The 12,454-nt window shown below is 50.5% G+C and overlaps 1 protein-coding gene across 1 annotated transcript in view; it reads right to left on the bottom strand.

The window, feature by feature from the left end:
* thsd7ab (thrombospondin, type I, domain containing 7Ab) overlaps window positions 1-12,454 on the bottom strand; it is a gene marked incomplete at its 5' end in the record, with an annotated part of 101,472 nt that overhangs the window by 22,271 nt on the left and 66,747 nt on the right. The window contains 4 exon segments of the mRNA XM_079757153.1: window positions 237-378; window positions 3,044-3,197; window positions 3,973-4,106; window positions 5,725-5,903. Of these exon segments, the coding sequence (XP_079613279.1) occupies window positions 237-378; window positions 3,044-3,197; window positions 3,973-4,106; window positions 5,725-5,903 (609 nt within the window).

Below are 12,454 nucleotides of genomic sequence, written 5' to 3'. Positions count from 1 at the left end.
AGGCTCCTGAGAAATTCAAAATAGTTTTTTTGCCAATTTGAACAAAACCATCTCAATATTCATGTGCTATTTAATAAAGGCAAGTACACAATATAAATAATAATCATGTTAAAAAATAAATAATACAAATAAAATAATAATAAAATAACAAAATAAAATCTCAAATCATTGTGCAGTAGCCCCTCCGTGCCCCAGGGGGCGCTGTCCCTCTGGGGGCGGGGGGGGCGTGCGGTCACCTGTGATGTTGTAGAAGTAGTTGAAGCAGTTGAGGTTGAGAGCGCAGGCCTCGGCGTCGGTCGTCTCGGGGCACTGTCGCCCCATGCCGGGCGCTCTGATGGTGAAGGCTGTGCGCACGCGGCTCAGCATCCGGGTGCACGGCTGAGGGGGAGACAAGCTGGGGTGAGATGGAGGTGCTGCAATGGTTGTGTGTGTGTGGTCTCGTGTGTCTGGGTCTTATTGTTTGCGTGTGTGCATGTGTGTGGTCATTTGCATTTGTCTATATCTAATTGTGTGTGCGTGCGTGCGTGCGTGCGTGCGTGCGTGCGTGCGTGCGTGCGTGCGTGTGTGTGTGTGTGTGCACTTGCATGTGGTCATGGCCATTTGTCTGTATCTAATTGTGTGTGGGTGTGTGGTTATGTGCTTTTGTCTGTGTCTAATTGTGCGTGTCGGCGAACACCTCTTGTGTTCTGTCTTTGTTTGTCTGTCTGTTTTGTTTGGTTTGATAGTGGACCGCATGGTGTGTGCGCAAGACGCACAACTCACTGATGTGTGTGTGTGTTTGTGTATGTGCACGTTCTTGTGCGTGTGTGTTTGTGTGTGTGTGTACGTACTTGTGCGTGTATATGTGTGTGTGTGTGTGTGTCTGTACGCGTGAGTGTGTGTTTGTCAGTTTGTGTGTGTGTGTGTGTGCCTGTGCATATATCTGCTTCTTTTTGTGTCTGTGTGTGTGTGTGTGTGTGTGTGTGTGTGTGTGTGTGTGTGTGTGTGTGTGTCTGTGTGTCTGTGTGTGCGTGTGTGTGTGTGTGTGTGTATGCAAATGTGTGGGCTGTTTCTAAGATCCCCCTTCTGGAGGATTTCTAAATCAATATGAACCCGTACTGCAGCGGCCGATAAGGACAGCAATACTAAAGTCTGCTGTCAGCCGGAACCCAATCTCCCCTTCCCCGGTGGCTGGGCGGTGTCCACCTCCGTTCTGCCTCAGAGTGTTTTAACCGGTAAACCCGGCCGTCCGTCGTGGATTAGCAACCCGCACGTTTGCTCCGTAATCCAATCCTTCCAAATAAGTGGATTAGTATCCATGAGCCTTGATACCCTGCTGTCCCCCAGACCACAGTGTTTCCTTCCTCCTTTGTCTTCATCCTCCTCTGGCCCCCAGGAGGAGATGCAGAGGAGGTCGGGGTAGACGGGGTCTATAAGGAGGAGAAGGCGGCTGGGGATAAAGCCCTGGGACTACATCGTGGGGGCCCGGGGAGAGGGTTTGAGGGGGGTGGTGGTGTGGTGGGTGGTGCTGGGGGTGCTTGGGTTTAGAGGTGGTGGAGGGGATGGGGGGTTCAGGGGAGGTGGTGGAGAGGTGGGTTAACCGACAGTGATGGGGTTTAGAGTCGTTGGATGTGCTGGTTGGAGGTTCAGGAGAGGAGGTGGTAAGCTGGGTAGTTCTGGGGCTGATGGGGTTAACAGACTGTGATGGGGTTTAGGGGTGGTGGTGGTGGTGGTGGTGGAGGTGGTGGTGGGGGTTAGAGTCCTTGAGGGCTGCTGGCGCTGGGAGTGGTGCACAAGTCCATGACTGGGCCAGATGAATAAAGCATGAATAAAACATCTGATGCTCCGCAGCCCGACCGCGGTCTCATGTCCCCAGACTGCGAGGACGGCGGGAGATCTGCTACGCCCGCACTCCAGAGAGAATGTCGCGTGATTAACAATGGAGACGCCTCTGATGGGAGACCAGTGGGGGAGGCGGGGGCAGACGGGGGAGGCGGCGGTCCAATCTTGATCCACAAACTGTGGGCCAATCAACCAGACCGAGAGCGGGGGGTTTTGGGCCGTCTTGGGGCGGGGCTGCATGACTTCGGTGGGCTGCTCTGCCCGGTGTGTGTGTTTTACAGATCCTTCAATAAAAGGGTTGGGGAGTTTCAAAGGGCGAATGTTAGTGTTCTGAGTCTTAAAACCGGCCTCGTTCCTCGTGATAAATATTCCCTCTGTGCTCGAAGCAGAATAATGGAAGCGTTGGCAGTTCATATAATTTCCTTCTTTCGGGTAAAACTTTGGGTAAGCAATGAGCCGCAGGTGTACTTTTACGACCTCCTAAATATAACACATTGGAAATCTTTAGGATTCCCTGAAGCCATCTGGGAAATACAATACTGGGATTGAGCTGTGTTGTCTCAGGTGTTCTGTCCGTCTTTACTCTTTGTCTACGATGTCTTTCCCCACGGCTGTTGGGGAAGCTACTCTCTCCTCATAGCTGATTTAAACTTCTTCGTCGGTGCGTCTGTGAAGATCGTCAGTTCTGTCCTTCTAGCACCTTTTCCGACCCGCAGACTTGGACCCATACCAGAGCTCAGCAGCGTGTCGTGTGTATCCCCGGAGATACGCATCGAGGAAACACTGACCCGTGACAGTAGAATCAAATGGCAAACGTACCTGGGCGACATTAGAACACCGTTCGGTAAATTCATCAGACCGTTCCACCCTGAAATAACTTCTTCTGCATCCCATCCCTCGGAGGGGAGATATGGTTAATGGACTGCATTTATACAGCGCTTTTCTAACCAGTGGTCACTCAAAGCGCTTTACAATGTTGTCTAACATTCACCCATTCATGAACACATTCACACACAAACGGCGGTGTCAACCACGCAAGTCAGGGTGAGGTGTCTCGCTCAGAGACACCTCGGAACTCAGCTAGGAGGAGCCAGGGATCGAACTAGCAACCTTCTGGTTACCAGCCGACCCGCTCTCTGCCCCTCTGTGAAGACTGATCAGAAGGTCTGTGAAGGTCCATACACACGAGGGGGAAACACGTGACATAGACTCAGGGCTTTACCAGACTGCAGCGGTCCCAGGGGCCCCAGTCGTTCAGCACGCAGTCGTCAGGGCAGGGCAGCCGGCTCTCGCGGGCCCCCAGGGGCATCTCCTCGGGGTCGCAGAGGTAGTCCTCCACGGGGTCCGAGGGCCCGTCGATGGTGTTCAGCATGCACCTGGGGGGGGTGACATGGGGGGGGATTACCGTTGGGTTTTGCGGACCTTGCACGTTAACTCATTATTTTGCATTTTATTTATTGTAACTATTACTTATTTTATTAATTTAACCTAATTTTATCCATTTGTACTTATTGCACCGTTGGTCAGAGACAAACGCAATTTCAATTTTTCTATTTGTCTTGTACATATTTAATTGAAAATAAAGCTGACTTTGACTTTGACAAACAACAAAGGTAGCTCTAGCTAACAGGGAATGGGTTAACCCAGTAATTGTTAGTGCTTGCCACTTGGTTCTATGAACATCCTTACTGCACAGACAGCGATATAGTTGTTTCTCTTTCATCTGACAAATGTACTTATTGTAAGTCACTTTAGATAAAAGCGTCTGCTGAAGGCCCTAAATGTAAATGTAAATGAAAAGATTTTCTGTGAAACTCACTCCCTCATGGCGGCAGTTCTCCACTGTTTAAGAACGGTCCAATACAACATTCCTCATGTGATAATTGCGGAGTGGCACTCATTGAATTACACGAAGGATTAGTGTCTGTACGACACTAAGCCGATACAACAAAGTCAGTGTTTATGGGTTTGATGTAACTTTACAAACACACACCAAGTACAACCCCACTCGCACGCACACACATGCACACACACACATACGCACACATATACACGGACACTCACTCACTCACACACACACACACACACATACAGACACACACACACACACACACACACACACAGAGCGATCCTTTCCCCTGGCTCTGGTACCTGACTTTGCGGGTCTGTACCCCCTCTCCGCAGTTCTCCTTCAGGTCCACGTTGCTGACCTTCCAGAGGCTCCAGGGCTCGGCCACCCAGACGTACTGGTTACAGTCGCTCTGGCAGGGCACCACCTCGTACACCTGCGGGGGGGGGGGGGGGGAACAGCATGACTCCCTCTGACCCCCAAAAAACAGGTCCTCACTCTCAGTGTTCAGCTGAACCGGAGCCATGTGTTCATCAGTTGAAGGGACCCTGTTCTCCCCCCTTTATCGCAGTCATCACCGGCCGTGGTGAAATCGTCCCTGGTCAGACGTCCCACAAGTGGGGATGTCTGACCAGAAGAAGAAGATGGATAAACAGATCTAGGTCTCCCCCTTAGTCACCTCCTTCGTGGACTATCCCAAGAGCTAGGCATGAGACGGACCCGCCCCATTGTAGCTCCGGGTGAACCCACCCCCCCCCGTTCGTTTTGTCACAAGTGGACAGATTGTTAAACGGCTTTGTAACGACCCATCTGCCTCACATCTTGTGGTGAAATAGAGAGCCTTTAATCAAGAGAAAGTGTTATGGCCAGCGTAACGATTCACGGCCCTCTGAATCAGGGAGAGTCGTTCTTACCTGAGCCTGCAGAGGAGAGTTATGTCCGCCGGGTCACGGCGGAGAGGAAGAGCGAGACACAGGGGGGGGGAGAGGGGGATGAAAAGGGACACAATGGTTAGACGAATGGGGACATGTTCAGTGTGTGTACAGTCGGAGCAGCACTTGATTAATGCTCGGTCCCACAGAAGAGGAGGAGAGGAGCGGGGCTGGGTCTCTGGCACTGGTGCCTGTGCGTTGAGCACGGCCAAGTGCACCGGACCCCCGGCCAAGCCTACAGATTGACACAACGTTAATCTGCAGCTGTGATGTTCCCGCTGGCTCTGAAAAATCCTGGAAGAGCCTTTCATACTCCCCCCCCCGCCCCGAACCGCCAGCCCATAACCAACCTCCCTTCGTCTCCCAGCCCCCCCACACCTGCCAGCCCGTAACCACTCTGCCATCGTCTCCCCCCACCCCAGGCCCCACAACCCACACTCCCAGCCCTTAACCAGCCTCCGATCGTCTCCCCCACATCCCGAAGCCCATGCCCACCCTTTCACTGTCGTCTGCCACCACCGCAGCCCCCTCTCACCTGCTGGACTCAGAGCAGACTCAACACGCAGGCTGGGATCCGTGTGTTTATAGCTTTTTCTCGTTTGGCGCGGTCGCCGCTCAGTAAACACGAATGCCAATATTAGGGAGGAAGGTGTGGACGTTCATTAGGATGCGATGTTTACACTCTGTGCTTTACACTCTGTTCTTGTTTCTCTCCCGCCCCGCGAGACGTCCTTGAAGTCTGTCGCCGTTATATCAACCCCTCTCATCCGTACGATATGATTCAGTGGGACTGTGCTGTTGCTTCCCCTGCTAACAGTGTTATTTCTGCAAGGCTAGGCAGGAGCGTCTGAACAAACATCTATTTTTCAAACCCATTATTTATGAGGGTATTCTGGTCCGTTTCGGAAGCTTTTCATGGCATTTACATTTATATTATGTCACGTGATATTTTCGTCTTCGATCGAAGCAACCTTTTACGACAGTTTATGAACAATAGCTTCGTCACTGCGATGTCATCTCCGAAACAGACCACCGTGGGGGGCGCGAGACTGCGAGGGTCCGGTACGCCCTGTTAGTGCTCGGTGATGAATAGCAGGCTGTGAGGGGACGGGACGCACATACCTGATTGATGTGGTCCAGCTTGGGGCAGGGCCGCCCCCCGTTGTAGGGCTTCTCACGGAGCCACTTGGAGCGCACTTTGACCCCGCTGCCGCAGGACTTGCTGCAGCGGGACCAGTTGGACCATTCGCTGAGCTTACAGTCAGAGGGGCACGCGATGATGCAGGCCTCCTCGATGTAGCCTGCACGCACGGAGGGGAGAGACGCACCACACACACACGGACAGGGTCAGCCAGGACCTGGTCTCAGCCCAGACCTGGTCTTAGGTGGGACCTGGGCTCAGCCGGGGACCTAGTGTCGACCAGGACCTGGTCCCAGATGGCACCTGGTCTAAAAGTGTGGTGGGGGGGGGAATACATTCCCACCCCTCTTGGTAATGTATCATAAACTTACGGCCAAATTGTCATTCAGTCAAATTAAATCAACGGGTTAGTACACTGCTTTCCATGCCTGGTCGCACAGAATTAATATTGATTGTTTTAAAAACTCTGGGCTGGCAGAGAAAATGAAAGTAAGAGTGCTTTCTCCACATTATACAGCAAATCTATTCCCCCACCTCCTCCTCCTCCTCCTCCTCCTCCTCTCCTCCTTCTCCTCCTCCACCTCCACCTCCTCATCCCCCTCCTCCTGCTCTCCTCCTCCCCCACCTCCTCTCCTCCTCCTCCGCTCCTCCTCCCCCACGCCTCCTCCTCCTCCTCCTCCTCCTCCTCCCCCACCTCCTCCTCCTCTCCTCCTCTTCCACCTCCTCCTCCTCCCCCTCCTCCTGCTCTCCTCCTCTTCCTCCTCCTCCTCCTCCCCCACCTCTTCCTCCTCCTCCTCCTCCCCCACCTCCTCCTCCTCTCCTCCTCCTTTCCCGCTCCTTTCAACTGTAATGTGACCGAGGAAGGGGAGCACCACACGTCTTCAGAAAGGGCAGAATGCTCCGGATTGAAGCGGACCCGAGGAGAACGGCAAAGAGAGAAAAAGCGATCCTTTCACAGATGAACCTCCGCCCAGCGATTGATTTTCAGCTCCAGCGTGTGGAATGAACACAGACAGACATTCAAAGGTTTTAATTTCATGGCCTGTTATATAAAACCCGACGAAAATACGCAGGGGCATTCAGCGAGGATTGCGGCGAGCCTTATCAGTCCAATCTGTTCCCCCCCCCCCCCCCCCCCCCCCCCCCTCTCTTTCGATGGTCCGGGAGCCAATGGGGTCATGCCTCAGTTAAGGGGCTCGTTTTAACCTTCTTACGCCCATTATTATTGAGATTAGTTGGAACTCGGCCCATTTCTGGACTGGGATGTAGATATTTTTTGTAGGCCAACAAACACGTGCAGAGCGGGGGGGGGGGGGGGGCTGGTGAGAGACACAGAGAAAGGGTTTGATACTGAAACACAGACTGTGTATGATAGAGAGGGTTTGATACTGAACCACCGACTGTATAGCTGTGTGTGACTGAGAGGGTCTGATACAGAACCATCGACTGTGTACGATAGAGAGGGTTTGATACTGAAACACAGACTGCATAGCTGTGTATGACTGAGAGGGTTTGATATTGAACCATCGACTGTGTATGATAGAGAGGGTTTGATACTGAACTACCGACTGTGTATGATAGAGAGGGTTTGATACTAAAAAACCGACTGTGTTTGCTGGAGAGGGTTTGATACTGAACCACCGACTGTGTATGCTGGAGAGGGTTTGATACTGAAACACCGACTGTGTTTGCTGGAGAGGGTTTGATACTGAACCACCGACTGTGTATGCTGGAGAGGGTTTGATACTGAACTACTGACTGTGTATGATGAAGAGGGCTTGATACTGAACTGACTGTCTAGCTCTGTGTATGACCGAGAGAGGGTTTGATACTGAACCACCGACTGTGTATGCTGGAGAGGGTTTGATACTGAACTACTGACTGTGTATGATGAAGAGGGTTTGATACTGAACTGACTAGCTGTGTACAGTATGACCGAGAAGGGGTTTGATACTGAAACATTGACTGTAGCTGCATGACTGAGAGAGGGTTTGATACTGAAACACTGACTGTCTAGCTCTGTGTATGACCGAGAGGGTTTGATTCTGAAACACTGACCACTATACACTTTTGACCTTCAGCTTTACCTTCTGTAAAGACTTTGTTCTGGTCCTGCGAGGCTAAGACTTCGGGGTCTTTCTCGGGTATAGCTTGTAAAACATGCTTCGCCTCTGATCAGGATAATCAATGAGCAGAGTGAGCCGAGGAAGAGGCTGTCCCTGTAGCCTCCAGCAGCGGACCTCGGTGAAGGCTAAACCTCCCCAATCATAAGGTTCCCACCTTTGAATATCATCAAATCAAAAGCGAATCCATTCCAAATTAAGATATTTTATAAAGTAAAAAGCCCATTTCAGGTGACAAATCAAGTAAAGTGTGTGTGTTGGATTCTGGACTGTGTTTGGTGGTAGGTCTGTGGTTAGATACAGGTCATAATGGAGCAGGCCAGGGCATCGTGCACAAGTCTCTGAATGACTGTTCTGTCCTGCCTCAGAACTAGGCTGACCACCATTATTATAGTCAACATTATGTAACAATGTATTATCAGATAAACACCTGTGGAATGACTCTTCTAATCTGTTTTAAACTGGTCTTTACTGTCACCCGTAATGTATACATTGCTCTACTTACCATAATTGTTTTTACTCATTTATTCACTTAATGCATGTCATCATGAGTAATTATGTTTGACATGTTCCAACTTTAAATCTATTCTAATCAAATTGTTTTTCATTACTCCTGTGTCTGTTCTGTGCACCGCTTGTTGTAAAGCACCCAGTTGCCCGCCTAGACCTCTTTTAAAAGCAATTATTATGATAGATTTCACCGTATTAGTTTCACCTAAGGACCGTAGCAGGTCATGCATCAACTTACTAATAACAACACTTTGTAAGTTGAAACTGTGGCCCAATCTGGCAACACTGATGCTGGGACGACAAACCGAAGCATCTTGCTCATTCCACTCAACCACAGAATAAATCACAGGCACAGAGTTCAACACAACAACCCCCCCCCTCCACCCATCCCTTTCCACCCATCTCCAAGGGCCCCTCAGTGGGCTGTCTCTATGCACTCCGCGCCTCAGTCACATGTTACTGGAGCTCAAACTTCTCCCTCTCTCTCCGGCTCCTCTCTCGGACCAACGCTCGCACTGATGGACTTTCTTATTCCTCCTCTCCCAGCTTCCCCCCCTCACCCCCACTCCCCGGTGGCTTTGGGCTTACACAAGCGTGTGTTGACACCTAGCAGCAGACGCCCATATGTACTCTGCCGCTCGGAAAGCCTAAGCACCAGAGAAATAAGCTGTTCCAGGTCCACGTGACGGGGGGAATAAAGTCCCTAAAATTCACCAGCCGCCGTGTTCACCGGTTTAACAGCCAGCTCATCGTAATGCTGTGACGCCGCCGCTGCCAAATGTGTTAAAAAACGCACGGCCCCATTGCCCAGACTTGCTAGCATGTGGCTAATGGCGCGTGTTGGCTTTTTCTAAGCCCCTTCAGACTGAACGCAGGATTAGGCTTGTTGATTTTATAATTATTATTATTCGTGTAACACTGTGATGCCGCCCCTCTCCCTGGACACTTGGTAAACAAAGCGAGCAACACCCACTGGAGAACACACAGTTCCACCATTTACTATTGTTGATCTGAGGAGAAACAAAAAGGAATTTGTTTAAGGTAAAAAAAGACAAATAATTAGTAACTCTCTCTCTCTCTCTGTCTCCCCTTCTCTCCCACTCTCTCTTTCTGTCACTCTCTCTCCTACCTCACTCTCTCTCTCCTTCACTCTCTCTCTCTCTCCCTCTCTGTCACTCTCTCTCTCTCTCTCTCTCTGGCTCTCTCTCTCTCTTCAACCACATACTGTCTCTCCCCAGCCAATCCACAATTCACCTCTGCCTAGGTTAATTGGGGGTCTTGTTTGCATACAGTGTGCATACTCACAGTACAATCCATTATTCTGCGCTCAATACGTGAATATCTCTCCCTTTCCAGAGTCTGGCCGTACAATGGACGCAATTATGGCTGACCCTGTGGCCTGTTGCGGTTTTGTGTTCCTCCTTTCCTCAACACAGCTCACTTGTAATTTTTCCACGTCTCCTCTTGTCTATAATTATTGCGGCGAGCGTTAGATCCATTAGATCCATCCTCTCTCCGCCCCATGTCAGCCCCTTCCATCGGCCACAGCGGCAGACCCAGCCAGCTCACGCCTCCTCCCTGCCTCTACTCAGAGCGGCGGCCTCTGCGATCGCTAAGCTCTCCTTCTCCATCCTCCCCCTGAAGTCTGTGGAGGTCAGAGATAACTGCAGCTCGCCGGCTGAGAGCTATCTTAGCCCAGGGCTAACACAGAGGGCGGTGGAAAGTTCTCTCTGATAGCGGCACCCGTCCCAGCAGGTGGGCAGACGGCAGGGGGAGATTAGCGGGGGAGAGATGAGGAGATGGGAGGTGGATGGAGAGAGAGAGAGAGAGAGAGAGAGAGAGAGAGAGAGAGAGATGAGGAGCTGGAAGGTGGACAGAGAGAGCAAGAGAGAGAGAGAGAGAGAGAGAGAGAGAGAGAGAGAGAGAGAGAGATGGAAGGAGGATGGAGAGAGAGAGGGAGGAGAGATGAGGAGATGGGAGGTGGATGGAGAGAGAGAGAGAGAGAGAGAGAGAAAGAGAGAGAAAGAGAAAGAGATGAGGAGATGGAAGGTGGACAGAGAGAGAGAGAGAGATGGAAGGAGGATTGAGAGAGAGGGAGGAGAGATGAGGAGATGGGAGGTGGATGGAGAGAGAGAGAGAGAGAGAGAGAGAGAGAGATGAGGAGATGGAAGGTGGACGGAGAGAGAGCGAGAGAGAGAGAGGGGAGAACACAGCAGGGGGGAGGGATGTGGGAGAGATTTGCGTGATGCATTTGAGATTTTTCTCTGTCTGCTGTTTACCTCGTCGTTCTCTGGGCTTAGTGGTACGGCTTTCTGTTGTTACTTCCCCTGACACCCCCGTAGAACATTCCAGCATTTTCCAAGGTTTCGATGTCACTCATAGCTTCCAGGGGAAGATGAGCACGCAGACACACACACACACACATGCAGGCACACACAACCACACACACAAACACAGACATACAAACGCACATGCACAAAAAACAATTAGATACAGACACACACACACACAGGCACTTTAGATGCCAGCCTGTCACACCCACGCCCGGATTAACCATTGCATGACTCACACGGAGGTTGTCGGCGGCCATGTTTTAATATGCACCTCGCCTGTGTACTCTCATGCACCCCCCCGATATATGCACATAAACTATCGTTCCATATTCCATTTCCGCAGTGCTTTCATCGCTGCTTTTGCAACCCCGACTCCTTGCCTCAAATGTTCCCCAGATAAGACGGTCACATCTCAGAGACAAATGATTAGGACAGATCGGCTCCATCGTTTCCAGCTCTGTGGAAACGTTGGATGTATTCAGGCTCAGAGTCACAAGCCACTCTCAGGTCTCAGCTGGCTGGCGGCTTTCCATGGACAAAGAAAGATGAATTTTGCTCTGATGATACTGGAATAAATGGTAGCATATCTCCCTGCGATTTCACAGACATTTTAACACTGCGATCTCGGCTGCTGTTACACAACATTTTGAGGCTAATGTGGTGCTTTCCTTTTTACCACGAAGGGGCTGTTTGGGGTCGTCTTGATTGCCTAAGCCTCACGTGGAAGGGGTCAATTGATTGTCTGGGCTGAGCTGTTGGCTTCATCCATCAGCCACATTTGCAGAGTTTTACATTAGCAATGATGTGATTTCTTCAATTTATTACAGTCGCTGTCCCGGGGAGTTCTCCTCCCAAATATGATTGGGTCTAGATACCATGTCGCTAGAACCATTCAATGAATCATTGTATTAAAGTGCAGTGTAGGATTTGATGAACTCAAAGGCTGGTCTGAGGTCTGCCTCATTAGGGATCCCAGCGGAGCGCGATGGCTGAACCGGGACACACGTCAGACACCAGGAATTAAGATGAAGTCGAATTACTCGCTAAGGAAAGGGTGTCAGTGTGTTGCTGCAGGCAGGCAGGAGCCCTAAAGTGTTGGTGTCTCAAACCTTGCAATATAAATGTTAATGTCATCTGTTGGTGTTCATTGTCACAGGTCTGCCTCAGCACGAAAGCAGCTGGGCTAGCCTGCGTTCACGCCATACACCACTTCACCCGGGGATCTTCAGAAGTTCACTTGAAAGTTTGCTTAGCACCTAAAAGCCTTTGGTTCCCTTTGGTTCAAAACTAGGATCCTATTGTTGTATGTTGTACGTCCTTGCACTTAAAAATAGTACATAGCATTGTGTAGCATCAAAGCCTAGCTTTGTTGTATACGGTGAATGGGTTAACCTAGCGATTGTTAGTGCTTGGCACTTGTTTCAATGAACATCCTTACTGTACCGACAGCAATATATTGCTGTTTCTCTTTCTTCTGATAAATGTACTTATTCTAAGTGGCTTTAGATAAAAGTGTCTGCTAAATGCCCTAAATGTAAATGTGAATGTATTTATTATATGTGGCAGGATGGTGTAGTGGTTAGGGAGTTGACCTCCCGCAGAAGGTTCAGAGCTCGACATCCCAATGTCCACAGTCTACCTGTGTTCTTTGGGCTTCATAGAGCATCCTTGAAGAACAGGCCCTGACCTACGTATCTCAACACAGCCCTACCACCATACACAGTCCAGAATCCAACACACACGCA

This window comes from Pollachius pollachius (genome assembly GCF_949987615.1).
Source record: "Pollachius pollachius genome assembly, chromosome: 1".
NCBI classification, from domain to species: Eukaryota; Metazoa; Chordata; class Actinopteri; order Gadiformes; family Gadidae; genus Pollachius; species Pollachius pollachius.
Note: the sequence above shows the minus strand (reverse complement) of the source record. Positions and strands in the feature narration are given on the sequence as shown.